Source organism: Myotis myotis, unplaced genomic scaffold (genome assembly GCF_014108235.1).
Source record: "Myotis myotis isolate mMyoMyo1 unplaced genomic scaffold, mMyoMyo1.p scaffold_m19_p_9, whole genome shotgun sequence".
Classification (NCBI taxonomy): domain Eukaryota; kingdom Metazoa; phylum Chordata; class Mammalia; order Chiroptera; family Vespertilionidae; genus Myotis; species Myotis myotis.
In genome coordinates this window covers 74,750,843-74,778,729 of record NW_023416401.1, presented here as the reverse complement: position 1 = coordinate 74,778,729, position 27,887 = coordinate 74,750,843, and the positions used below count along the sequence as shown (strand labels likewise).

The following is a 27,887-nucleotide window of genomic DNA, read 5'->3' as shown; positions in this document are numbered from 1 at the left end:
TACACTCAGTTATTATTAGTGCTCTACTTATCATGGGAAGTGTACAAACTATTACAGAGCTAATGTTTGCTTCAAAAATTATTGGCAAATGTGATATTTATAAAAAAGATGTTTAAATTTGTTCATGGCTATTGGCTTTTGTACCTCACTGCTTTTCTCCTGATATTTTCCTCAGTTGTTTTCTTAATTGATGTCTGTGCTCTCTCTCTCTACCTCCCTGGCAGTCTTTTCCCTTTAAAAGGACCCATCTGTCTAAGGTAGAGATTCTCCATTTTTATATACTTATCAGTGACTAAACTGCATGGAATAGACATGCTTATCATTTAGAAGTCCTTAACTCTGCTTTTTCAGTACTGTGGAGTTTGTTTATTTTTCTTTAAGTAAGATACTTTTTTTCTTTTAGTCTGAATTCAAGCTCCAAATAAAGTATGTTTAATTTCTAATTATAGTCATAGAATTAAGTTTACTTTTTAAACTTGCTAATCCATAGTGATGAAAAATCATACTCAAATAACTGATGTTCTTTGTAATAGGTAAATGTACAAAGGGTAAGAGAGAGAAAAGCTCTTTTAGAAAAGTTACTAATTTTCATTTGATTTTATTAGACTCGAATTTGAGCGGCAGCAGCGTGAAGAACTTGAAAAATTGGAAAGCAAAAGGTAAGCAACATGGGTTACTGTTTTAACACTACTGTAGTTGTGGATTCGTGTGTTAATGTCCTAGACCAATTTCATCTATGTCTATTTCAGTACCTCACTCCATCTCTGTTATTTACATGTCTAAAGACTATAGGCCATTTTCTTTAGCTGGTACGTTTTACGTCGTAGTTCAATTTTTTAAATAATTCATCTTCAAATACTTCTGAGAAAGGAGAAATAGAGCCAGTAGGCAAATTGAGTACACTCATTTAATTATGCCAAATAAATATTTGTTTAAATTTAACTCGAAAATATGTCTTCCTTAAAATATCAGGTTAGTTTTTAAAAAGCTGAAAGAATGATAATTCCCCTTCCTTATGCCTCCCCCCTCTAAACATCTTTCCTCATGCTGGTTGGCCATCTGTATTTCCCTCTAAACTGCTTCTTCACAGTCCTCGTTCACTTTTCTTCTGGTGTGTGTGAATGTGTGGTTAATTTATTGATTTGGAGAGTCCTTATATGTTCTGAATATAATTATGTGATAAATATCTCCTTTTTTTCTCCTGTTCTGTTTAACAGCTCAAGAAATGGACTAAGACACTTGAGTAGAAACTAAGGCCATAGAAATATTTACAAAGTGACTATTTATTTTCTAGAATCTGGAGTTTAGATGTTACAGATGAATTCGTTTCCGGCATCAGATAAGACAGATCCTTGATGGGTCCAAGGTGGAGGCCATCATCCGTTCTCTTACAGACCCGTGTTGCTGCTTTGTAGGCCATCCCACCCCTGAAACATTGAGTAGCACCCAGTGGGGGTCGTTTGTGCTCCTAGACCAGCGGTTCTCAACCTGTGGGTCGCGACCCCTTTGGCTGTCGAACGACCCTTTCACAGGGGTCGCCTAAGACCATCCTGCATATCAGATATTTACATGACGATTCATAACAGCAGCAACATTACAGTTATGAAGAAGCAACGAAAATAATTTTATGGTTGGGTCACAACCTGAGGAACTGTATTTAAAGGGCCAGAAGGTTGAGAACCACTGTCTTAGACACAAAGTATGGCATGGAACCCCTGGAGTCATGCACTTAAGTATTCTAATGAAGATTCTGTTATATTCAGTGTTGTGTATTAATAAGCTAGTACGTAGGGCCATTTGGTTATTAATGATTTCTCTAAGATAGTGATTAAATGCTAAATAGCATGTAGTTATTTGAGCAGGAACAATGAACTGTCGATTATCTTGACTTTGATATTTGACCTCAATGAATTGAAGAGAGCATAAGCGTTTTTGTTTAATGCCATCTCGTTAACTGAATTTGTTGCATTTTAACCATTGGGCTGAATAAAATTATTCACATTTAAATTTAAATTGGGCAGGCTTCTTTCTCTTTGAGCTCAGGGGGCTTTTAAAATTATATTATGCATAACACATTATGCTTATAGACTCTACAAAGACATGATATCAGAGGCTACTTTAAGAGATTAGGCAAATGATATGTTGGACAGTGAGAGAGTAAAAAAAAAAAGAAAAATCGCACAGCCTGCTATTGGAAATGAAAAGCAAAGCAGTTCTCCCTCATTTTTATTGTAGTGAAGGGCTTAGCTTTAGTATATTGTATATTCATTTTCAGAGCATTTCAGTTCGGGGAGAGAGAGCAGCATTTGAATACGGTGTTCAAATGATGACCAGTCAACCTTGTGTATTTCAGGAAACTCATAGAGGAAATGGAGGAGAAGCAGAAATCCGACAAGGCGGCGCTGGAGCGCATGCAGCAGGAGGTGGAGAGCCAGCGCAAGGAGACGGAGATCGTCCAGCGCCAGATCCGCAAGCAGGAGGAGAGCCTCAAGCGCCGCAGCTTCCACATCGAGAGCCGGCTCAAGGACCTGCTGGCGGAGAAGGAGCGGTTTGAAGAGGAAAGGCTGCGGGAGCAGCAGGAAATGGAGCTGCAGAAGCAGCAGCAGGAAGAAGAGCGCTTCCTCCGGGTCAAAGAGGAGCTCCGGCGGCTGCAGGAACTCAACCACAGCGAGAAGGCCGAGAAGACGCAGATATTTGAAGAACTGGACCGGCTCAGAAGGGAAAAGGAGGAGCAGTGTGCCAAGCTGGAACTGGAAAAGAAGAGGCTGGAGGAGCAAGAAAAGGAGCAGGTCATGCTCGTGGCCCATCTGGAGGAGCAGCTACGGGAGAAGCAGGAGATGATCCGGCTCCTGCGGCGCGGAGAGGTGCAGCGGGTGGAGGAGGAGCGCAGAGACCTGGAGGGCATCCGGGCGTCGCTGCTGCGGGTGAAGGAAGCCCGCGCCGAGGGCGATGAGGACGGCGAGGAGCTGGAAAGGGCTCAGTTGCATTTCTTAGAGTTCAAGAGGAGGCAGCTGGTCAAGCTAGCCAACTTGGAGAAGGACCTGGTGCAGCAGAAGGACCTTCTGAAAAAAGAAGTTGAAGAAGAACAGGAAACCCTAGAACGGTTAAAATCGGAAAATGAGGAGGACTCTAGGTTGTTGGGAAAAAATGATGATGGTGTCACATATGTCCCCCAGGTGGCTCAAGATTTAGGGAAAATAAAGCCAGCAGAGTGTAGGCTGCAATATAAAGAGCGCCAGCTCCAGTACCTCCTGCAGAATCATCTGCCGACGCTGCTAGAGGAAAAGCAGAGAGCGTTTGAAATCCTCGATAGAGGCCCCCTGGGCTTAGACAACACTCTTTATCAAGTAGAAAAAGAAATGGAAGAAAAAGAAGAGCAGCTTGCCCAGTACCAAGCCAACGCGAGCCAGCTGCAGAAGCTCCAAGCCACCTTTGAATTCACGGCCAACGTTGCCCGGCAGGAAGAAAAAGTGAGGAAAAAGGAAAAGGAGATTCTGGAATCGCGGGAGAAGCAGCAGCGGGAGGCGCTGGAGCGGGCCGTGGCCAGGCTGGAGAGGAGACACTCGGCCCTGCAGCGGCGCTCCACCCTGGGCCTGGAGATCGAAGAGCAGAGGCAGAAGCTGGCCACCCTGAGCAGCAGTAGCAGCGAGCAGTCAGGGCTGCAGGCCAGCCTGGAAGCCGAGCAGGAGGCCCTGGAGAAGGACCGGGAGAGGTGAGATGTGGGGAGGGAGAGCGTGGCATAGCCCTGGTGCCACGCCGTTGCGCGTTGTCTCCCCCTCACAGTGTGTCTAGCACTGTCTTTTTATAAAGGAATTCATTTAGCTTTGATATTCTCTAGTACGAAGGCAAATGCTTATTTGCCTGAGAGAAATACCTCTAAACATCCTTTACTTCCTCTTTAGGATCCTTGTTCTAGAATCATTGGCCTAAAGTTGAAAACAACACACAAACAAAAAAAAAAGGCCTTGTTCATTACCCCGCTGACCTGTGGAATGTGTACTTTTTAATATGTGATAAATACAGAAGACTGAAAGCTTCTGGCATTGACTCCTTCCTCCTTTTCCTTTCTTCCTTCTGGTCTGTCTCTCCTCTCCACGACCCCCCCCCCCCCTTCGCCCCCCGCCCCATCATTGCTGGTTCGGGATCTGTCACCCATTCACCCTTATAGGGAGGGGTAGATGGTAGATGAGATCAGGGGTCTGTACATTTTCTTAGCTCCAAACCTTTGGTTAGTTGAGATCTTAACTGAAGCCCAGGTTGGAGGGCGTGGAACACTGCCCCCACCTCAGCATTCCTCCCATCCAGAGGCCTCCTGTAGGGGCTGCAACAGAAGCCCAGTCTGCGGCCCTGTAGGAGCCCAGCTTGGCATTGGCAGAGGCCTGGGATCCATGCTAATGACAGGCAAGGCCTGCTCTGAGGTGTTGCTGGAGCCTCCATCCATCATTTTGCCTGGAAAGGTCAGGACAACCTCCTTTCAGTCTGCAGGCTGACGGTCTATCCACTAAGCCAAGCCGGCTGGGGCAACCTCCTTTCAAATGACCGGCTTCTACTGTGAATTCTATTTACAATTACTCTGGTAATTCCTGCAGGCAAAACGGCAGCAAATAACAATCAAAAACCATAATGCTATTACTTCAGAGAAATAGGTTTGAAATTCAAGAATAGGACTGCAGGTGTATTATATAAACAAAATTTCCGGACAAAGCGGCAGCCCCAGGAAATTTTAAGTAGTGGAGAGCACGCTCTCAATTTGTATCCTGCAGTGTGCAGTAGGAATGCAGCCTGAGCTTTTAGCTTGCTGTCCCTGGCTTTTTTCAACTGGCTTCACTCCCTGGCCATTTAGTATTAATACTCTATTATAGCGGAAGTGATCATGTCAGCCTTGCTCTAGCAGCCACACAGAGGAGGCTTTCAGCTTCCTGTGTTTGGATGGAGTAGACTTGGCTACTCCTAGTTCAGGCCAACAAATCTGAGCTCTTTGTTCTGGCTGTGATGCTCCTGAGCTTTTTTTAGTGTTTATCTTTCTGGGTTTCTCATGGCTAAGCCAGGGCCTGCCATGCAGCCTGACTTGACCACTCGTGAAATCCACAAGTGTGAAATATTAAATTCCTGTGGAACCAGATTGGATAACAGTGTACTGAACTTGGCTTTGCCTGTTGGTTGTTTGCGAGCAAAATTTAACCCATTTTCTGTCTTTTTTTTCTTTTCTACCCAGTAGTTATATAACCACTCGGGACAAGTGTCAGGTGGAAAATGGCAGAGCTGCAACTTGAATCTAGGTCTACTTACCTCCAGACTCTTAGCCTCTTGTCCTCTTGTCTGCTGACACAGAGCTGCTGCCAGGCAGGCGGCTCTTCCATGTGCCCCAACCCCTCCTATAAATCCTGCTCAGCCTTCAGGGCCCCCTTTAACCCCTGCTCTGTCTTTTCCACAGTCCTGGTCCTGCAGCCTTTGAACAACTCCACTGGGTGTCATCCTAATTATAAACATTGGCAGTTACCTACTTATATCCGGCTCATTTTCCTTACGACCTCGGAGACACTCAATATTGTTCCCTGGTTGCTGGCCCACCCACCTGGCCCCTAACATCACTCTCTTGTGCTCATTCCCTTGCCCTTTGAAAATGTTGTGTGCTCTGCAAGGTGATGCTCAATAAGTACTTGCTAATCAGCAGACAGATGAAAGGCTGAGTTAAGCAGGGCATTGCCTCCCATGAAACCCATGAGTGCTAACCCTGGTGACCCCACAGTCTAATTTCAGCAGTTCACAACGTGGCTTTCATGTTTAGGACAGAGCAGTCAAATTGCTGCTGGTGACATCGGAGAGCTGGCAGTGTTACGGTGTGCCAGCATCTGAAGCTAAAATCCATCATTTTTGGAGCTGAGTGGATTTGGAGAGACTAGTTTACTCTCTCATTTGATATCTAAAGACATTGAGACCCAGATTTCATTAACTTGCCCCAGTTCACACCCCATGTGGGCCACAGCCCCTAGCTGGGTCTAGTGTTTTCTGGGACCAAGTGCATGGGCAGACTTGTTCCTCTCCAGTGGTTCTCAACCTTCCTAATGCCTCAACCCTTTAATACAGTTCCTCATGTTGTGGTGACCCCCAACCATAAAATTATTTTCGTTGCTACTTCATAACTGTAATTCTGCTACTGTTATGAATTGTAATGTAAATATCTGATATGCTATATGTGTTTTCCGATGGTCGCGACCCACAGGTTGAGAACCGCTGCTAGCCCATGCATGTCAAATTCATGGCTGACGGGCCACATGCCTCGTTTATGGCCGGCTGCAAGTTTGACATGCTTGCAATGATGGCCCTGGATTCAAGTGTGCCTGGGTCAGTGGCAGAACAGCCTCACAGACACTTGACCTCATATTAGAGGCATCATGGGCAATAAATGTTTGATTTTACAGTTTACAGTTTATATGAGTTTCCTGAGATACTCAGCCTGCTTTCCTAGATCTCTCATCTTTTTGCCCTTTCCACACCCTCTGCCTAGGCAAAGTGGATTCCCGGTTTCCACAGCTTAGCTTCTGTGTTCATGTTGCTTTCTGTACCTGGACAACTCTCTGCCACTATCCCCAGAGATTCGAATTCCCACTGGTCTCTGAAGATTCAACTTAAACCTACCTTGACCATGAAGGTTCTTCAAGATTGGTGGTTTTAAAAACTCTTGAAAGTATAGATCTCTTTTCTCAAACAGAAATGTTAAGTGAGATCTCAATATATAGTAAACAACTGTTTTATTGAAGGCAGGGTAGGGGGCTCAGAATCCTGCACATCTACCTCTGAGCATTTGCTTGGAGCACAGTGGGAATCTTTGCCCTTGATGGTAAAATGCTCCAGTTTTTGAATGCCTAAAGTACTTGTTCTGAACCCCTTTTGTGGCCCATTATCACCATATACTTTATCTTTTAGGTATGTGGCACGTTTTCTATTAGATGGTAAAGCTGTTTGCACAGATTTTTTGTCTGGATCCCCCATGGTTTCTAGAACAACGTCCCAATCAGTGTCGATGCTCAGGAAATACTGTTAATGAATGAATTCATGTATCTTCCATCTCTGTAGGTTGGAACATGAAATCCAGCAGTTGAAGCAGAAGATCTATGAAGTTGATGGTGTTCAGAAAGGGCATTTTGGTACCTTAGAGGAAAAGGCTGCTTCTTCCAGCTTGTCATCCAACGCTGAAAAATCTCACCTGGCTCCTCTGATGGACGCCAGGTACTGGACATTAAACTGTCATCATTTCTGATGTGATTCAATGAGTCACTATCTCTCATATTGGCCAGTTTACATATGGAGGGCTCTATAGAAGGTGACAAGTAATTCATGACCCTAAGACAGTGATGGCGAACCTGACACGCGAACTCATTTTTTTGGTTGATTTTTCTTTGTTAAATGGCATTTAAATATATAAAATAAATATCAAAAATATAAATCTTTGTTTTACTATGGTTGCAAATATCAAAAAATTTCTATATATGACACGGCACCAGAATTAAGTTAGGGTTTTTCAAAATGCTGACACGCCGAGCTCAAAAGGTTCGCCATCACTGCCCTAAGATGCGCTTTGTCTCCATCAACCACTCCCTGGGTTGAGTTATCATTTAAAGGGAACCAAAGACTTGAAAACTGGCCAGCTAAATCCAAGTAATGCTGGTGCAAGTAGTTTGTGTGAGAAGACAGAACTAAAAGGTCCTGGGGAACCAGCTCACCAAGAAGGTAGTGATGCAAGGCCAAGTTGAGAGGAACAAAGAAATCGCATTAATTGAATTGTACCAAGAAGAAGGACCTTACGCTGACAGATAGTTTATAGAAGTCATGATTACAAATAGATGAAGTCTGTTACCAACGCTGTACCAGTATATTCAGAATGATCATAAATAGCATACCTATATACCTGACAGCTACTATAATGAAATGACTTTCAACTTGGGTGGCATTGTCAATTGCTCTGTGGCTTAGACTCTCAGATAAATTGACTCAATCATTCTTTAGCTATAAAGAACTTGGTTATTTTTCTCAACCCATCTATGCCATGGGGACATTTCAAACTGGACAGTCCTGATTAGGAGATAAGTATTTGGATATCAAAATGTACTCAGAATAGTATGAACTTCTGTGGCCCTTTAAAGTTAGGGCTGCATATTCCACTGGGATAATTTAAAAATTAAAAGTCCAGTGAGGCAATTCATTTGTAAGTGGCCTTAGCTCAGTTTCAGTTGCACATGATTTTATTTTCAATACTAAAAGGTAATCCAGGGGAGAGTTGGATGGGATCACTCAGTTGTCCTTCCAGTCTCAAGCTTCTGTTATTCAGTCAGTTCTCTCTCATTTGGAGAGAACACAGATAGTGAACACATGGCTCTAGACTTCTTAGAAAGTAGAAAAATGTTTAAGGTCCAGAGTTGTTATGTTTGGCATTTAAAATGAGAAAGTTTGCCCTGTCAGCATGGCTCAGTGGTTGAGCATTATATTAGAGATATAATATGGAAATGCTATGAGTTGCAGGCTCTGTCCCCAGCAGGTAGGGGGAGAGAAGGAGAAGGGCCATGCAGGAGACACCCAATCAATGATTCTCTTCATATTGATGTTTCTATCTCTCCCTTTCCCTTCCTCTCTGAAATCAATAAAGTATATATATAAAAAAAAAATAAAACGGGAAAGTTCCCTATTGTGAAGGGCATAGTAACAACAGTATCTCCAATGCTCTGTGTGGTTAGAAGTATTCAAGTACCCCTGTCTCCCTGTTCCCAGGGTCAGTGCTTACATTGAAGAGGAAGTCCAAAGGCGTCTTCAGGATTTGCGTCGTGTGATTTGCAATGACAGCAGTGTATCTGCAGACATGACGAAGGTGAGCTGAGGGAACCATACTAACGCAGTCATGCGTTTTAAGACAAGCCTTCAATAAATTATTGAAGATAGTGGTGGGATCTTTTGTTACTGTTTTTCAGTGAGAAAATTGAGATGCAAATGTTCTAGAAAAATTAAATATTGGGTGGAGCCTAATAGTTTACAAATAGTGTGAGTTCAAAAGTAAGTTTATTTATTGTAAACTTTTGAATTTCTGGAGGAAATTCTTAAGTGAATATAAAGTTTCCTAAAATGTTTTATTTACTTTGTTTGATTTATAATAAGTCTACATGTAACATTTTCCTGTTTTCTCCAAAAATACTAACCAATTTCACCTGAAACTAATACAAAATAATATTGAATGTAAACTGTAATTGAAAAAAAATAAAATAAAATAAATACAACCAATTTCTGTAAGTATTTAATTTGCTTGATGAATATTTCAGGTAGAAAAAAAATTACCTTTGAGAAAATACATATTTGCAACTTGATTTTTATCAAAATAAAAGCATTGCATTTCTATCTTGCAACTTTAAGAATTGTCCTAAGGAAAACCTTGCTTTTAATATTATTCTTAGACATTTAAGATTCAGAATAAATGGTTCAGTTCTCTTACGGGCAGATGGATCGATAGAGTCATGTTTACTGTGGAATATAAATTCTATAGAAAAATTGTCATTGTTGAATGGCAAGTATGTTTCTTTAGAATTTTGTTCCCATAAATATTTCTAATCAAATCATTTTTTTTCTCCTCTATGAACACACTGTAATTTAATTTAAAGGACTTTTTCTATTCTTTTCAGAATAATGAGAAACTTCACAATGGTACCATTCAACGTAAGCTAAAATATGAGGTAGGTAATGATTTTTCAGATTGATAGGGTCGCCTTAAATTATGGCATGCTCATGTGATTAAATTTTCTTAATGTTTAGTTGCATAATTAGAACCTCGAAGTCCCAGTGAGATTAATGGCTAATAGGGAAGGCAAGCTATTCTTCCCTAAAATTAAATGGGCTCCTGCAGATTCAAAACTGCTTTGACTTTGTTTGCGTGGCATGTAGCGGTGGTGGAGGCGCTTTGCCTAGTTTTTCATTGGCAACAGTATCCTTTCTCTTGGTTTGCATTTGAAAGGCAGATTTATATAACCAGAATTATATATGGTGTTTAGAAATGAAACTGAGCACTTCTCAATATTTTAAAATCCTGCTTACTTTATAGACTGAGTTGGCAGTAATACAAAGGAAATAACTCTTTGTTGATGAGCTTATTTCACTATTGAATTGTCAAACTCAGGTTTATTGGGCATACAATTTCTAAGGGCTTACTTGTATTTTTCTCCACTAAGGGTCTTGTCTTTCCCATACATTCCTAAAACACACACACACACACACAGAAAACAACTGGTGGTGATACAAATCTTACAGATGGTGTTTCTAAATTACTGAACAGAGAATGAGAGGTGGAAGCATGGATGTTCCACAGAAGGCTTAACTGATTTTGGCCACTGCCATGTTCTCCTTCCAATCATCCAGTAATGGCATTATCTTCCTCTGGACATCCATCTCTTCAGCCGATAACCTGGTGAAGAGCAGGCTGTTGCCTTTCATTTCTTTGTATCCATAGTGGCTGGCCTTTGACAAGGTTGGATTGTAAATATGGTAATAGCAATCTAACCAGGTAGATGGAATTAAGGAATCTTGTCAAATGAACCAAGAGGCAAGAGAAGTAGGATTTCAGTTGGAACACCTGTCAATTTCTTTTGACCTTGCTGTCATATTTTCATTAAGTATGCCCTAATTACTTTTACATTTTGAACATATGGTCATGGACTCATTTGTACAACTGAATTTGACCTTTTGAAAACTGACCCAAATGACTTAGGATTTATTTTAGAGTGAATGAAATATTAGACCAGGAAATGGATACTGTAGATCAATTCCATACAAGGTACTTCTGTAAAATTACTCAGCAATTTATTAGGGATATAATATGGAAATTAATGTTCTATATGTGAATCCAATCATATATTTTCAAATCATGCCTCAATCAATATGAATGGCTTAGGCTTTTGATTTAACCTCTGAATCAATCCACACAATGAAACCAATGACTGCAAGAATCTTCATGTGCAAAAGAATCACGAAGGCTGCTACCACATCCCCATTTCAACTGTTTTTGACATCTTGAACAGAAAGGGGGTCTTGCCCCGCTGCTGCCCAAAGATGTTACTGACCCTTCCACCAGAGAGGAGAGGAGGGAGGTGGATCAGAACAACCACCAGAGTGATCCCATGACTTGGAACATCTCAGACTCTACAATTTTCTCTTCAGCATCAGGAGAGAGAGTCTACCACCCAAGGGATCAGCCCTCAGCACCTGAGGCGCTGCAGAACAGTGATTGCAAATATAGTTGTCCTGAGCACATGGGTGGTTGTCGAACAAAAGGTTTCAGTCTATCTAAAATCTCTCCTCTTAATGAAAACAACACCAGCAATGCAGAACATTTTCAGGTTAAATCAGAAAATTTCAGTGAGCTGATGACTCATAAAGATGAACACAACTTGGAAATTGAATCCAGCTGGACTCTGCTGCAACATACATGCCGAGAAGTGTCTATAAATAGTGGGAACAAACAGACCAGGCAAAGCAAGTTACTCTATTGTGTCTTCTCTGGAAGTGTTTCTAGTGAGGAGAGTGTATCTGCCGGCATTTTTCAGAGTTCACCAGCCTCAAAGTTGTGTAGTGAGCAGCACCCTGAGGAAGAGTTAGCTTCTGAAAAAGTTAGCCCTCCAGAGTCATCGATAAATATCAGGACAGAAGGGAACGGTGGGTTAGGATATTTTTACCACAGGTTCTCCAACCTTTATAAAGGTACGAGCAGTCACCTGCTACAGGCTGGCACAAAGGTTATCAGCCAAGCCAGGCATGTGGGGAGTCTGTGGGACCCCAGTGGACTCACCTCCCAAGTAACAACATTCATCGGAAGACTGCCCTTGGTGAAGAACTTACCCCGGCATCTGCCCTTGACGTCACACTGGGTATCATCAGAATCTCATTCTCTTCCTGCAGAAGATCAGGTTGGCAGCCTCAGTGAGGAGGCAGGAGCCATCAGGCCAGCAGGGAGCGTGGAGCCTTACAGAGTGCCAGGCCTCACAGCTGCAGAGGTACCAGGTTCCTCTCCAAGCTCAGTTGTCCGCCTGGAATCTGAAGAAGCTGGAAGGATCTCTGCATTTAAGCAGACCCTTGTGCAATTCCCAGATCCAATGCTGAAACTTCAAGAGTGCCCTTTAAAAGACTTTCTCCAGCATGTGGCTTGTTTCCTACCAGGACTTCTGGTCGACATGCATAAGGTCAGAGGCATTTACTGGCTTGCTGTTGCTAACTGCACAGAACCTGACCCCCAGCCAGCGTGTTTGCTCCTGCTTCCTTCAACTTTATATGCTTTAGTCCTGTCAGACACCCACCTGGGCTCCATGGGCATTTTTCATGCTCTGTCTCTTACAGGACTACGGGAGATTCAAATCGGCTTTGGTGGGCAGAGCATTCGATTCCTGGGCTCTGCAGAGAGTCTCCTGCTCACTGTATTTAGTTACAACAAAAATCTCTGTCAACAAATATGCCGTGACCTTCTGTGTGTCCTGATGCCCGAGTCTGACGCCACTGCCTGCTCAAGTCACCCTTTGCTCCAGCAAGATCTGGTCCAGCTTTCTCTTGATTGGAAAGCAGAAATCCCTGATTTAGTTTTGTCAAACGGAGTTTGGTTGTCATCCAAATTCCAGAATACCATGGTTGACATGATTTACTTTCTCCATGGAAATATGGAAGTCAACATCCCCTCTCTGGCAGAGGTTCAGCTACTGCTGTACACAACAGTCAGAGTTGAAGATGATTCTGGCCAAGACGAGTGTCAGTCACTGGTCCTTCTAAATACCCACATCGCCCTTGTGAAGGAAGATCGAGTTTTCTATCCACACGTTCGCTCTCTAAACACACCTCCTCCACGAACACAGTTTGATGTCACCAGATTTCGTGCTTTAAGTGAATTCAGGTGCGTCGTTGTTCCAGAGAAGAGAACATTACCAGCAGTCCAACTTCTCTTCTTTCATAAACTAAAACTTCCATCAGATTCAAGAAAGAGTCTGTCTGAGCACCCAGGATGCTCCCAAGACACCCCAAATGTCCCGCTGCTCACCAGCCCATTTTGTCTTCAGGGCAGTCGGCATGTGGCCCCTGAGGTCTGGGATCTGACCCTCAACTCTCAGGATGAGGCTCTGTGGCTGATCTCACATTTGACAAGGCTCTAGGGAGGAGAACTTGTGAAAATACTCTGCATATTCTTTGAAATCTATAAAGAACACAATTAAAGCAGTCAGGGACTATGAAGGTCTCAGTAGCTAACTGATTTAAAACTGGAAAAATGCAGACCTCTAAAATGAAAGATGCAAACATATTAAATATCTACAATAAAATAAAAATAGGTTTTAGCATACTAATAAAATACCCTTATCACCTCCTTGCTTCATTTTCTTGAACCTGTAAATGTGGGTCTGCCTCATTATTTGTGAGGTGATTAAAGCATTTCAGATTGTGTTCGGCTTAATGTTAAGTTATAGTATGCTGGTGTGGAGTGGGTCTTTGCCTGCTGGATTCTGTCAGACTAATTTGCGCTGCCTGAAAAAGTGCCCCATTTGTGAGTGGCTTTCATGGACATCCTCTGTTTTAGCTGTGATTAGGACAGCTCTGTAACAGAGCACATTGGTCATTCATTAAGCTTTCCGAAGGACCCAGAGATTTCAAATGCCCTCCCCTCACTGTAATAGGTAGAATGAAGATGCTACATGTGCCCTGCAGTATTTTCACTCAGTTATTTCCTTTTTCTCCTTTCAGTTTTTGTGACTATTCCTTTCCAACCTTCAGGGTTTCAGTTCCTTACCTGTTGGTTTATCTTTGGTTACCTCCCCCTTATGCAACATGCCCTCATGTACCAATCCTTTCTCTGAATCCTTGTATTTCTGTCCTAGAATGGCTTTCATCTCTATGTCTTTTCCTAACAGCTTCTTTATGCCATCTTATCAGATATATAGTCACCTCAGAAGGCATTCAACACTTCTCCCTGGTTGTCCTCCCTCTTGCGGCCTATCTAACCCTCTGACCAAGTATTGTGCTGACCTGAGCCAGTTGGTTTGCTGGCCTCCTTTCTGGCCTGAATTCATGCCCAAGTCGGCCTTAGATAGGTCTCTCTCCTCACGAAGTTGTCAGTTGTCCTCCTCCTCTGTAGAGGCTTAAAACTAGCCTCTTCAGAATTCTCCTCTCCTCAGTTTGACCCTTTTTTATCCACCTCCATTCAACATTTCAATAAGGAATCAGGTTGCATGTTTTGTGTCTATTTTTTACGTCATCTGACCCTGGGTTACTCTGCCAGTGTGCTTCTGTTTCTCGGGTATGTGTGTTCTACTAAATTACTGAGTCTTAGAAAGAAGGAGGTTGATGTCTTAATTACTCCATCCACTCTGATTCCCCTTCCAGCAAGGATCACGCCACACTAATGTAGCTACTCATAGAATGATGTATGTAGTTGAGCAAGTCAGCTTTTCCGTTAAGTCATTCACTTCACCCCTGGCATGGTGGGTTATTTTCTGTTCTGGTCAGACCTTTGGATAATGGTCAATGATAATATTGTAGCATACTCCCTCTTCATTTCTCTTCCTAATTGAACATGGGGACAGTGTCAAAGCTTCACCCATCCAGAAACTTACCATCTCCCTTTGGCAAAGAAATGTAGAGCCTCCCTCTTTGCAGCATCAGAGCTAACAACAAGCTACTTGTCTACATTTTCCTTATTAATTTTCCTCTACCCAGGTTCGGGGGAAGTGAACAGGAAAAGGCAAGAAACTGGAGAGTGTATGAGGATCCACACACTGGTGGCTACAGCCCTGTTTGCGGTGGCCAAGTGGAGGGTTTTTTGAGACAATAGAATTCAATTGTTTTTAGGTAAAGCCTGTTTTTGTCACGCCCACAACTCCCCACCACCACACAGAAGGCACTTGTACACATCCTATTGCCATATATATGAAGGCTTTTGAATCTATGACGAGCAAGCACATCATGAAAATTAGTTTGTCACATTCTTGACTGGTAGATCTTCTACCATGGAAAAGTATCAAAAATAAACCATGACAGAGGAGTCTAACATGACGGCAGTCAGTACCAGAGTGAGGGTTAGAGTGTGAATGGGTGAGCATGTGTAAAGGAGAGTATGTGTGCTTGTGAGTGTGGTGGGCATTTGTCTAGTGGTGGGGGAACTTTGGGCAGTCAGTTTGTGTGCTCTTGGCTGGGGAGCCATTGGCTGCTGCTGTGTGCTGCTCAGCAGGTACTTCTGCTTGAGATTGGATAATGAGCCATTTTGGATAATGAGCCTGAAGATCCTCCCTGAGGACCCTGAATATCCTCCTTGGGAAGAAGTTGGGGGAGTGACCCATGATCCAGTGCACTTAGATCACTGTCCAGTGCACCCAGCCCCGCCACTGCAACCAGGCACCCTCTGCTCTGCCACCGCTACATGGAATCCCCAGACACTGGGACCCACCACTGGGGAATCATGAGGAAAGGATCTAAATGAAATGGTGGCAAGGAGTTTTTCAGATATAGAGTTGAAAGTAATGTTTACTAGTATAAGTATCCTCAAACAACTTACTGATAATTATAAGCATCTTAATGAGCACTATAAGGAACTTAGTGGGAACTATATCAGCATGAAACTATGGGGTAGCCCTAACCGGTTTGGCTCAGTGGATAGAGCATCGGCCTGCAGACTCAAGGGTCCCAGGTTCGATTCTGGTCAAGGGCATGTACCTTGGCTACGGGCACATCCCCAGTGGGGAGTGTGCAGCAGGCAGCTGATAGATGTTTCTCTCTCATCGATGTTTCTAACTCTCTATCCTTCTCCCTTTCTCTCTGTAAAAAAATCAATAAAATATACTTAAAAATAAAAAAGAAACTATGGGGTGATGAGGGTCTTGGAGGAGGAGGCAGAGTATGGGAGCAGGCTGGAAGAGGTCACTGGGGGGAAAAGGAGGACCTATGTAATACTTTCAATAATAAAGATTAAAAGGAAAAAAAATGGTCTAAAACTTTAGAAACCATGACTAAGAAACAATCAGATTTGAAAAATGGCAGCTAAATTAAAGAATACCCAGGAAGGAATCAACAGTAGATGAGAAAAATTTGAGGAATGATTCAACAAATTAGAATACAAGATAGAAAGGAAACATCCATTCAGAGCAGCAATTAGGAAAAAGAAGTATAAAGCATGAGGATGGTTTAAGGGAGCTTTAGGACAACATGAAATGTAAGAACATCCACATTATAGGATACCCAGAAGAAGAAGAACCTGAGCAAGTAATAGAGAACTGTTTGAAGAAATAATAACAGAAAACTTTCCTAACCTGGTGAAGGAAAAAGTCACACAAGTTCAGGAAACACAGGGAGTCCCATTCAAGATGAACCCCAAAGACCTGTATCTAGACACATCATAATTAAAATGGTAAATGTTAAAGACAAAGAAAGAATCTTAAAGGCAACAAGAGAGAGGCAGAAAGTTACCTACAAGGGAGCTCCCATTAGACTGTCAGCTGATTTTTTTAGTAAAAACACATCAAGCCAGAAGACAGTGGCATGAAGTATGCAAAGTAATGAAAAGAAAAGTAATGAATCCAAGACTACTCTATCCAGCAAGGCTATCTTTTAAAATTGCAGATGAAATAAAGAGCTTCCCATACCAAAAGAAAAAAAGAAAATGCTAACGGAGTACATTACCACCAAACAGGCATTGCAAAAAACTACTAAAGGGACTAGGTTAAGAAGAAGAAAACAAGAGAGAGAGACGAACAAAGGTATAAATAAAAAAAATGGTAACAAGTAAGTACCTATCAATAATAACCTTAAATGCTTAAATGTAAATGGACTTAATGCTCCAAATATATATATATATATGTATTCTACCAGAGAGTCACCTTAGAACAAAAGATACACACAGACTAAAAATGAAGGGATGGAAAAAAATATCCCATGCAAATGAAAATGATAAAATGGTAATACTCAATTGGTATTGCTCAGTGATTGAGCATTAATCTATCAACCAGGACGTCATGGTTCAATTCCTGGTCAGGTTAAAGCCTGTGTTGTGGGCACAATACCCAGTAGGGGATGTGTATGAGGCAGCCAGTCAATGATTCTCATCATTGATGTTCCTATCACTCCCTTCCTCTCTCTGATATCAATAAAAACATATTTTAAAAATAATGAAGAAAAAACTGAAGTAGCAATATGAATATCTGACAAAATAGACAAAATAAAAGCCAAAACAAAACACAAAATAAGCCTTAACAAATTCAGAAAAAGTTAAATCATGTTAAGCATCCTCTTAGATCGCAATGGCATGAAACTAGAAATCAACTACAATTAAAAAACAAATAAATTTGCCCTAGTTGGCATTGCTCAGTGGTTAGAGCATCAGCCTGTGCACCAAAGGGTTTTATGGTCAATTCCCAAGCACATACCTGGATTGTAGGTCCAATGCTCCTGGTCAGGGTGTGTGCAGGAGGCAACCAATCAATGTGTCTCTCTCCCACTTTTTACCCTCCCTCTCTCTCTCCCCCTTCCCCCTTCCTTCCACTCTCTAACATCAGTGGGAAAAATATCCTCACTCCTCAGGTGAGGATTAAAAGATAATCATAAAGAAGAAAAAAGCCTCAAAAACATAAACAAATGGAGGCTAAATAGCATGTTATTAAACAATGAATTAGATTACCAATGAGATCAATGAAGAAATAAAAAACTTCTTGAAAACAAATGAAAATGATCTCACAACAACTCAAAATATATGGAACACAGTGAAATCAGTCCTGAAAGGGAAGTTCATAGCATTACAGGCCTACCTCAAGAAACATGAAAAAACTCAAATAAAATAGCTAACCCTATAACTAAAAGAATTAGAAAGAGAACAACAAGAAATTCCCAGAATTAGTAGAAGTAAGGAAATAAAGGTGAGAGCAGAAATAAATGACATAGAGACTAGAAAAACAACAACAAGATAAATGAAACCAAGAGCTGGTTCTTTGAAAAGATAAACAAGATTGATGAACCCCTAGCCAGACTCATCAAGAAACAAAGAGCACCCAAATAAATCAGAAATGAAAGAAGTAACAACTGATACCACAGAAATTCAAAGGATTGTAACAAAATACTATGAACAACTATATGCCAACAAGTTTGAGAAAATAGACAAATTCCTAGAAAAATATAATCTTTCAAAAGTCAATCAGGAAGAATCAGATAAACTTAATAGGTTGATAACAACTAATGAAATTGAAATTGTAAAAAACAAACAAACAAACAAAACAAACAAACAAACAAAAAACAACAAAAACAGAACTCCCAGCAAACAGAAGTCCTGGACCAGATGGCTTCACAGGGGAGTTTTACCAAACGTTCAAAGAAGAACTAACACCTATCCTCCTCAATCTATTCCAAAAAATCCAAGAGGAAGGAAGACTTCCAAGCTCTTTTTATGAGGCCAGCATTATACTAAATTCCAAAACCAGATAAAGACACTACAAAGAGAATTACAGGCCAATATCCTGATGAATGTAGGTGCTAAAACCCTCAACAAAATATTAGCAATTTGGATTCAGCAATACAATTTAAAAGATTATAAAATGGGATTTATTCCAGGGATGCAAGGCTGGTACAATATTCACAAATTGATAACTGTGATACATCACATAAACAAAATGAAGAACAAAAATCACATGATCATATCAATAGACATAGAAAAAACATTCTACAAAAATCTAACACCCTTTTTGTATATAAAAACTCAGAATTGTGGGAATAGAGGTATTATACCTCAACATAATAAAGACCATATATGACACACCTTCAGCCAACATCATACTCAATGGGCAAAAACTAAAAGCCTTTCCCTTAAGAAGAGGAATTAGACAGGAATGTCTGCTTTCATCACTCTTATTCAACATAGTACTGGAAGTCTTAGCTACAGCAATCAGACAGGAAGATAAAATCACAGGCATCCAAATTGGGAAAGAGGAAGTGAAACTCATTATTCGCAGATGACATGATATTGTACTTAGAAAACCCTAAATACTCCACCCAAAACCAACTAGATTTAATAAATGAATTCAGCACAGTAGCAGGATGCAAAATTAACATCCAGAAATCAATATACCATTAATGATCTCTCAGAAAGAGAAACTTAAAAAAAAATCCCATTTACCATTGCAACAGGAAAAATAAGATACCTTGGAATAAGCTTAACCAAAGAGATAAAAGATGTGTATTCTGCAAACTACAATATACTGAAAAAGGAAATAGAGGACAATACAAAGGAAGAATATACCATGTTCATGGATCATAAGAATTAACATCATTAAAGTGTCCCTACTACCCAAAGCAATCTGTAGATTCAATGCAATCCCTATTAAAATACCAATGGAATATTTCACAGATCTAGAACAAACACTCCAAAAATTTATATGGAACAAAAAAAGACCCGGAATAGCTGCAGCAGTATTAAGAAAGAAGAATACATTTGAAAGGATTACAATATCAGATATCGAGTTATACTACAAAGCCACTGTAGTCAAAATAGCCTAGTACTGGCACAAGAACAGGCATACAGGTCAATGTAACAGAACAGAAACCCTAGAAATTGACCCACATTATTATGATCAATTAATATTTGACAAAGGAGGAAAGAACATACAGTGGAGTAAAAGACAGATTTATTCAATAAATGGTGTTGGAAAAATTGGACAGGTACATGCAAAAAAATGAAAGGAATTCACCAACTTACGTAATGCACAAGAATTAACTCAAATTAGATAAAAGACTGACATTGTCATGAAACCATAAAAAAATCCTAGAAGAAAACATAGACAGCAAAATCTCAGACAACTCACATAGCAGAATTTTCAGATACATCTCCTACGGCAAGAAAAACAAAGGAAGAAAATAAACAAATTAGACTACATCCAACTAAAAAGCTCTGCACAGCAAAAGAAACTGCTATCAAAATGTAAAGGGAGAACATATTTGACATTGACACATCTGATAAGTGGTTAACTTCCAAAATATATAAAGAACTCATACAAAAGTAAGCTTAACAAAAGTAAGACAAATAACCCAATTAAAAAATGGGCAAAGGACCTGAATAGGCATTTCTCCAAAGAGACCATACAGATGGCCAATAGACATATGAAAAAATGCTCAACATTACTAATCATCTGAGAGATGCAAATTAAAACTACAATGAGGTATTATCTCACACCTCACAGAATGGCTACCATCAACAAACGGGTGTTAGCAAGGATGTGGAGAAAAGGGAACCCTAGTACACTCCTGGTGGGAATACAGATTGTGTAGCCACTGTGGAAAACAGTATGGAATTTTCTCAAAAAATAAAAATGGAACTATCGTTTGACCCAGTGATCCACTTCTAGGAATATATCCTAGGAAGCCTGAAACACCAGTCAGAATATATGCACTCCTATGTTCATAGCAGTGTTATTTATTATAGCTAAGATCTGGAAACAGCCCAAATGCCCATCAGTAGGTCAGTGGATAAAAAAGCCGTGGTACATTTACACAATGGAATACCATGCAGCAATAAAAAATAAAAAATAAATGATTTTTTACCTTTGTGACACCATGGATGGACCTGGAGAGTATTATGCTGAGTAAAATAAACATCAGCTAAAAACAAATATCGCATGATCTCACTTGTAGGTAGAATCTAAAGAAGACAATAAAGTGACCAATAAAATAGATCCAGAGACCTGGAAGCATGGGACAAAATGATATATCTAAGAGGGGAGTTGGGGGCAGGGGAACATTGGAAGAGATTAACCAAAGAAGGGGAGATGCTGGGAAGAGGGGAGTATTAGGAGGGGAGAAATTGGGGCTCATCTGCAATACTGTCAACAATAACATAAAATTTAGAAAACATTATAGTCTTCTAATATCTTAATACTATATCTCCTAATTTATTTTTCGTATTTTTTTACTTTTTTCAGCTGATATATTTTGCACTGCCTTTTTAAAAAATTGTCCATTGAGTATTTTCTCTTCATGTTCACAAAAAGCAGAAAGAGTAGAATTTAAGATTCCAGCACAGGGATGCTATGGTTGGAAAGGAAATAATACATGGGTAGTACAAAATTTTAACAAGGAGTGATAAATATTAAACAGGCTTCATAAGTTATAAAACATAATTCTATTGTGTGATAAATTATGTTTTTTTTAATATTATCCATACATGGAGCATGCAGCAAATATAAGCATTGCATAAAAATCATCTTATTCATTATAACTTCCCAGTCTGCTTTATGATCTAAGTAGGTCACAATGAGGATTGCATTTGGAGCTCACCACATAAAAGAAGTAACCTCCGGCATTCAAATTTCACATGTCACTTCTCTCACCTAAGCACACTTTTTACTTTGAGTTCAAATATGATTTTCGATATGAAAATTTGATGTACTGTCCATGGAGTAAGTGGTAAGGTGGTCATACTTCCTGTAGCAGCCAGGGGAGTAGTGTCTGTGCCACTAGCCACCGTGGCTTCCATCCTAGCAGCCCCTTTTGGCTCCACTGGTTCATTTCTCAGGAGTCCATGTCACTGCTAGTGGGCAGGTCTGAGAGTCTCAGCATCCAGCTTAATGTGACATCTCAATTGTAATGAGTTTCTGCATCAGGAAAGAAAAAAGGTTCATACATACTTTATGTGGCATTTTGCATTGTTATAATATAGGCATAAACATTTACATTGTGGCTTATTAATGCATCCTACATAAAACCCCTTTGAATACTTTTGAAACAAGTGATTTCATCTGAATTTGATTAAAATCCATTTTGTTCACAACTCCCTGTTTTGCAAGCTTGTGGTGAATGGATGAATTTATTTAGGCTTTGTTGAAAAACATTTCAAACAGTTTGTCTCCCTTTCATTACTTAAAACAATGTATGTGCATCCTTTGAAGAGAATACTTATGCCTTCCAGCATAATTATGGTAATTTTTGTTTACATTCTTTTTCCTACATGATGTAATGTTTTGAATGATAAATAGATTACAGCACTTTTATTAATGCTTCTTTGATGGTCAAGCAGTCTCACTGGCAGACCAATTTTTAACCTTTTAATTTTAATGTATTTATAGAGCCTCCATATGCATCTTGCACAATTCTTCCTCATTCTTTAAAATATATTTCAGCTATTGCCAAATAACAAAGCCCCAAAAATTGTAGTGACATACAAAAAAGCCCTTTTATTTCTCACAGTTGGTTCACAAATAGGTTGAGGTGGCTCTTTTGTAAGCTACAAGTCATCTGTGGTCAGCTAAAGTTGGTCTGCTCCACGTTCTCATTTTCGGGTCTATGTTGAAGGGGCAGTGGCCATCATAATGATGACAGAAGCAAAAAAGGGCAACCATGCCTCATGTCTTCTAATGTCACATTGGCTAACACAAGTCACATGACTTGAGTCCAACGTCAAGGAGAAGGCAATACACTCCATCCACCAAGTAGCAATGACGTGACTAAGGCTATATATACTACTACCACAAGAGAGAGAAGCATTAGGACCAATAATTCAGTCGACCACATACATATTATGTCAAGGTTCCCTTATTGAAGATAAAGTTCAGATAAAACTTTGGGACTTTTTCCTAACGGAAAATAGTCAGTCATAGTGAGAACATATTCTACAGGACATTTCAAGTTACTTAGTTCAACTTGCTTTCCAATTCAGTCTTTACTTGACATGGCCATGGTTGAGCTAATCACTGTCTACCTCTGAAGCAGTTTATTCTTTGGGGACTGCTCTCATTGTTGGACCATTCATTCCATAATCCTCCTTATTGTGATCTCCATCTTTCAGAATCTGTCTGTCCATGGCACTCATCTATAGCAGAGCAGAACAAGTCTATTCCACAATCTGTATTATATCACAGCCCATCAAAGAACACAGTTATCTTAGCTCCTAAAATTCTTTACCTCCAATACCCTTCAGTCCCTCTCCTGTTTCTTGCACAACAGTTTCCAAACTACCACCATCCAATCTGTTGTTGCTTGCACCCTGGTAATTTTGTAAAGCCTTTATAAGAAATGGAACTGAAAAATCCAGTGGATGGGAAGGAAAGTGATTCATTGTAAACCATTCCTCTTCCCTTTTTAACATCTGGTTAAAATATTTTGTTGCTGAAGATGCAGTGGATTATAAAGATAATAATCCCAAGCATCCTTTGTATTGTGGTTTACAATGTACAGTTCTGTCTCATGTATTGTTCCTGGGAGCCCATGGTGATTCTCCTGGGGTGGAGGAATTGTCATCATCGATCTTCATTTCATGTTTAGAAATGTAACTCAGGAAGGATCACTTGATTGAGAATGAAAACTCAGACCCAGACCTTCTCCAGAATATATACGTTCTTTCCTCAATGCCAGAGTCAACTTTCTCGTCATGGTTATTCTTGACATTGGGTAAATTTTAAAAATTGATTTTTTAAAATAAAAGTGACTGTAGTAGGGATGAGTATTTGGAAGAATTGTTAAGTTGATTCTTTCTGACTTGAAAGTTTTTTTCTTGGAATTTCTAGACATTAAAGATTATTCTTTTTATGAGTTTGGGGGGCTTTTGTTTGTTTTTCCAAGAATTGCCTTACAAGTTTCTTTATATTTCCATTCTTTCCTTGCATGGATCTGTCTTTTTCTTTTTTCTTCTTCTCTTTGCATTTTTAAATCATATGGAAGAAAAATATGGATATAGTTATAGTGTGACTATAGTATAGATAATCTTGTATAGTCAGTGTTGTTTCTTAACTAGAAGGTTAAAGAGTACAGTATGCTCTTCAGAAAACTGATTAGAGAATCCCCACTCCCCACTTTCATTTCTTCTGGACCTTAAACTTCAGCCCAGTTTGAATCAAAACAAGGTAGCAAAAACCAGTGAATGAAAATGAGTGGTTCTTTTCATGGTTAATGAAAGACATTGTAAAACTGGACTTTCCCTCCTAGGGGTTCTAAACTACCTATAATCGTGTTTGGTAATGGAACCACTTAGCAATTGTCACCATGTTCTCAGTCATTCCAGACCCATTATTTAATTATATTTTAAATCATCCGTTTAATGATGAGTTCTCTGGGAACAATGACCATCAAAGGTACTAACTAGTCTTTGGTGATCGATGGCAACATTTTTAATAATTTCAAATGGAAACATTCATCAGATAGCCAGTTATTTCTAAGTCCTGAAACAGTGTTGATCACCTCAGGTCTATATGGATGGACTAATCTGTTCTGGTTCCATGGATTAGAAATGTTAGCCAAACCTTTTAGATTTACCCAAAGCCACTAGGATAAATAAGATATTCCACAGGCATCTGTCTAGCATGGTATCATTTTCTGAGAAATTTATCCTTAAAGATGTATATCCGAATTAAAGAAATACTCTTTATTTGAAAACCCTTACTTCTATTTCAGGATGTGAGTATTCTAAACTCACTTTAAAATAAGATAAGGTTGGCACCACTCCCTCATGCCAGGCTGCTGTCCTCCCTTGGACAGGATTGGTCAGGGTGTACCCATTTCACGTATTAGCAAAATCCAATCCAGTCTGTGTACTAAGCCTTCACAACAGCCTGGTGTTAGCACCAGGTCCCTTCATGGCCTAGGCAGGCTTCACCTGCTGGAGAGAAGTATGAACATGTCTTGCTTGACTCTTTATCATATTCATAATTTGTACCACACAAATTTGTACCTTTATTTCCTGTTTCTTGTAATGTGGCTTATATTTGAGAATGTAACAGATCCTTGTCTTCTCTGCCCCAGACTGTTTTCAAGGTGTTGGAGCATAGTAGGTGCTTGCTACATAGTAGCTCTAATTAGAACTATTACTATGGTGTGTGTGGTTGAATATATGAGGGATTAACATAAAGAAGGGAGAATTAATAGTTTTGTTAAATCTGAAAAACAACAACTGTGTTTTATAAGTAAAGCTTGGCTATTTGGCTCTAGGATATCAGACATCAGTCCTTAGGTCTGACCTTGACATAGTCAAAACATATACTGAATTCGGCCATCTGGTGCATCATTAGAGGCTTAAGGAGCAATGCTGATGACTCCCTGGAGAATTGGCCCCTTCCATGCCCTCTGCACTGCTGACAGTGGATGTTGAAGCCACTTCCTATTAATTTCCTTAATCTTCTCCTTTTGAAGGAGACAGCCTGAGCGGGAAGAAAAGATTCTAATTTGAATATTACAAGGTAGCCTGTGGTCTGTCTGCTTCTTTCCTCTGAGGACCCAACTATAATGTTTCCCCAACAACTGGAAAAAAAAAAACATATTTGTTGACACAGAACATTATTTCATTGAAAGCTTCTGAAAAATATTTCTTTGTATCTTAAAAGACAGTATTTCTAATGTATAGCAATGTAACCCCGGTTACTAATTATGTGCTTTTCCTTGACCCTTCTCTTCTAAGTAGCTCCACAGTTCATTTAAAACCCCTTGAAGTGTCCTACGGAGTTACCCCTGCCAGACCTGCTGTAAGACATGCTTCTGAACACCGCCTCTCATGTCCCCTTGCCTCCTTCTGCGATGTGTCACCAGCTCCCCTTCCAAGTCCAAGAATCTTCTTTGCTACATGTAGAGAAACTGTGACTGATTCCAAAATAAATACATAGAAATTTGAAAGCTCCCTCAAATAATGGGATAAAATATGATACAGCGTACTTGTATACAACTCAAGAGAGTCAAGATACAGCTATTTTCAAAAAAATAAAATTAAATTTATGAGACAGTCACATTAGTTTTCCTTCCTGCGTTTAGGAAAAAGACAGGAACCTTTCACACTACGTCCTGAGACTTCTACATTCCTCATGCAATTGACTCCAAAAAGTAATTTCTAAAACTTAGGTTGGAACAGAGATTAGATGTAGACGCACACTCATTTGATGTTTCTTCTGTTTGCTTATACTTTTGCTCTGAGGCCTTCAGATCTTTATTCTCCAGTTATTCATGTCTGCAGTTTTTCTTTTCTCTGCACTTAATATTTAGTTACTTTGAAATCATTGAGATTGAAGCCAATGGGTGAGAGCAGAGGGTCTAACGGTATTTGTTGTCTCCAACATGCAAGATTCTGAAGAGAAATAGCCTTCTTCTCAGCAGAGGGCTTTGGTACACTTTCCTGTCTGATCCTGATTGGTTTGGTGTCTCTTGTAGCCCATCTAGACCCATTGCTTGAGCTACCTGTGCAGGTGCTGGTATGTAAGGGGCCATCTTAGATTTAGGCGAACTGCTTGATAAGATCCAATTCCTCCCAGATCGCTGGTACCTGCTTAACTCATACACCAAGTCAGTGAAGGCAGGGATTTTTCTCATCTATCACCTTACACACTTGACCACAACTATACAGGATTTTTTTTTCTTTAATGGATCTATGAGCCTGATCTTCAAACAACTCTCTTTTCATTAGGGATTGCTTTTGCAGGTACATATTCTTGGAAATAGGAAACTTTCTATCGTAAAAGGCCTAGATAGACCATCAGTTCCAGTCTTATCCCACTTTGAAAGTGGACTTATAGAAAGAGAAAGTTGAGGTAGCATTTACTAACTTTAGAATGTAATGCATCTAGAGTGGAAAAAAACCAAACCTTGGTTCAAAACATAATGTAATTGAAAAAAATTAAAGGTCTTAGAAATTCCAGATACTTTGTAAAAGTTACTTTGTACTTCCATGATCTGGCTCTCTGCATGGCACGTAGTTGGTGCTCAATAAAAGATAATCAATATTGATTGTGTATCCAAGGGGTGCCTATAAGAAAAGGCCTTTAGAAAGTTAGTTAAGTCTCCATTGCTTAGGTAACCTGGGCCATTTTGACCGCAGTTCTTCCTCAGTAAAATTCATGGTATTTAGAAAGCAATTTTCATATTCATAGTTTTCCTCTCTCGGTGTCCCCATCACTTAAAATCCTGCGGTAATGATCAGTTTACTTGTCAGAGTTTGCTTCACCAGAAGTCCCACAGGGCCGGACACTGCCTTGTTCATGGTTGGGTCCCTGCCATGTCATTGGGATTTGATAAATATACCCCCTTCCATAGACACAGAGAAACTGAGGGGCAGAGGCGATGGGGGAGTGTTGCTCAGAGATCACGTCCTCCCACAGGGATTTGATTCTGAGTGTCCTCTTTCTCGCTCTGCGTTTTTGAAGTCAACTGACTGCTTCAGGGAAGCAGGTAACTGTATACTTTCAATACCAAGTGTATTACCCTTGTTGGTATTGTCACCTACACGAATAAGACACATTGTAATACATACACTGTTGTAGTTGATCGAAGAAAAAATACTGAATTGCCTGCCTGCCTTCTTCCTTTTCCTCATTCTCACCTCATTGAAAAAGCATCTGTAACTGTACAGACATGGCTCCTCATCAAATCAGCTGCAGTGTTGCCCCTTAGGTCTAGACCCTGAGAGTATCCAGGTTCCTGCTAAGGTAGAGCCAGGGGGTCTTTAATTCTCACTGGAAATATTAGTTGCTAGCTGCTACTTAAAATCCCCTTGGCAGTATTCCCTTTTCCTGGAGCTGTTCCAAAATACAGTGTGCTCCCTACCCCTAATCCAACCCGCAGCGCGCGTACACACACACACATGCACACACATGCAACAAGTTGAATTGCCAAGTAATTGTGTCAGATTTTGAAGAGAGATTATGTTCCTACTTGAAAAATACAGTTATTAAGCATGGCATAGGAGGTTTTAGGGCTTAGGCAGCAGAGCAAGAACTTCATGGGTAAGCCATCATTTATAGGTCAAAAACATTTCTTAGCAGTGAATGTGTTCTTTGAAAAGAAATAAAACCACCAAATTATTTCTCAGCCTTTTCACTTTTAAATTGAAAAACGTATTTCATGTTTCAGGAAATGTCTGCACTTAAATTTGGAACTATGCTATC

The 27,887-nt window shown here is 40.2% G+C and overlaps 1 protein-coding gene across 10 annotated transcripts in view; it reads left to right on the top strand.

Annotated features, from left to right (window-relative positions):
- The window catches only part of KIF16B (kinesin family member 16B), a 278,501-nt gene that overhangs the window by 182,452 nt on the left and 68,162 nt on the right, over window positions 1-27,887 (top strand). For 3 of the 10 annotated variants that reach the window (XM_036321857.1, XM_036321856.1, XM_036321854.1), the window contains exons 18-22: window positions 606-659; window positions 2,354-3,712; window positions 7,078-7,230; window positions 8,767-8,863; window positions 9,666-9,716. In XM_036321857.1, coding sequence (XP_036177750.1) covers window positions 606-659; window positions 2,354-3,712; window positions 7,078-7,230; window positions 8,767-8,863; window positions 9,666-9,716 — 1,714 coding nt within the window. Of the gene's footprint in view, window positions 1-605; window positions 660-2,353; window positions 3,713-7,077; window positions 7,231-8,766; window positions 8,864-9,665; window positions 9,717-11,054; window positions 13,657-25,417; window positions 25,558-27,887 lie in introns of those variants that run through there. The other 7 variants (XM_036321858.1, XM_036321855.1, XM_036321853.1 and 4 more) reach the window with 7 other exon arrangements.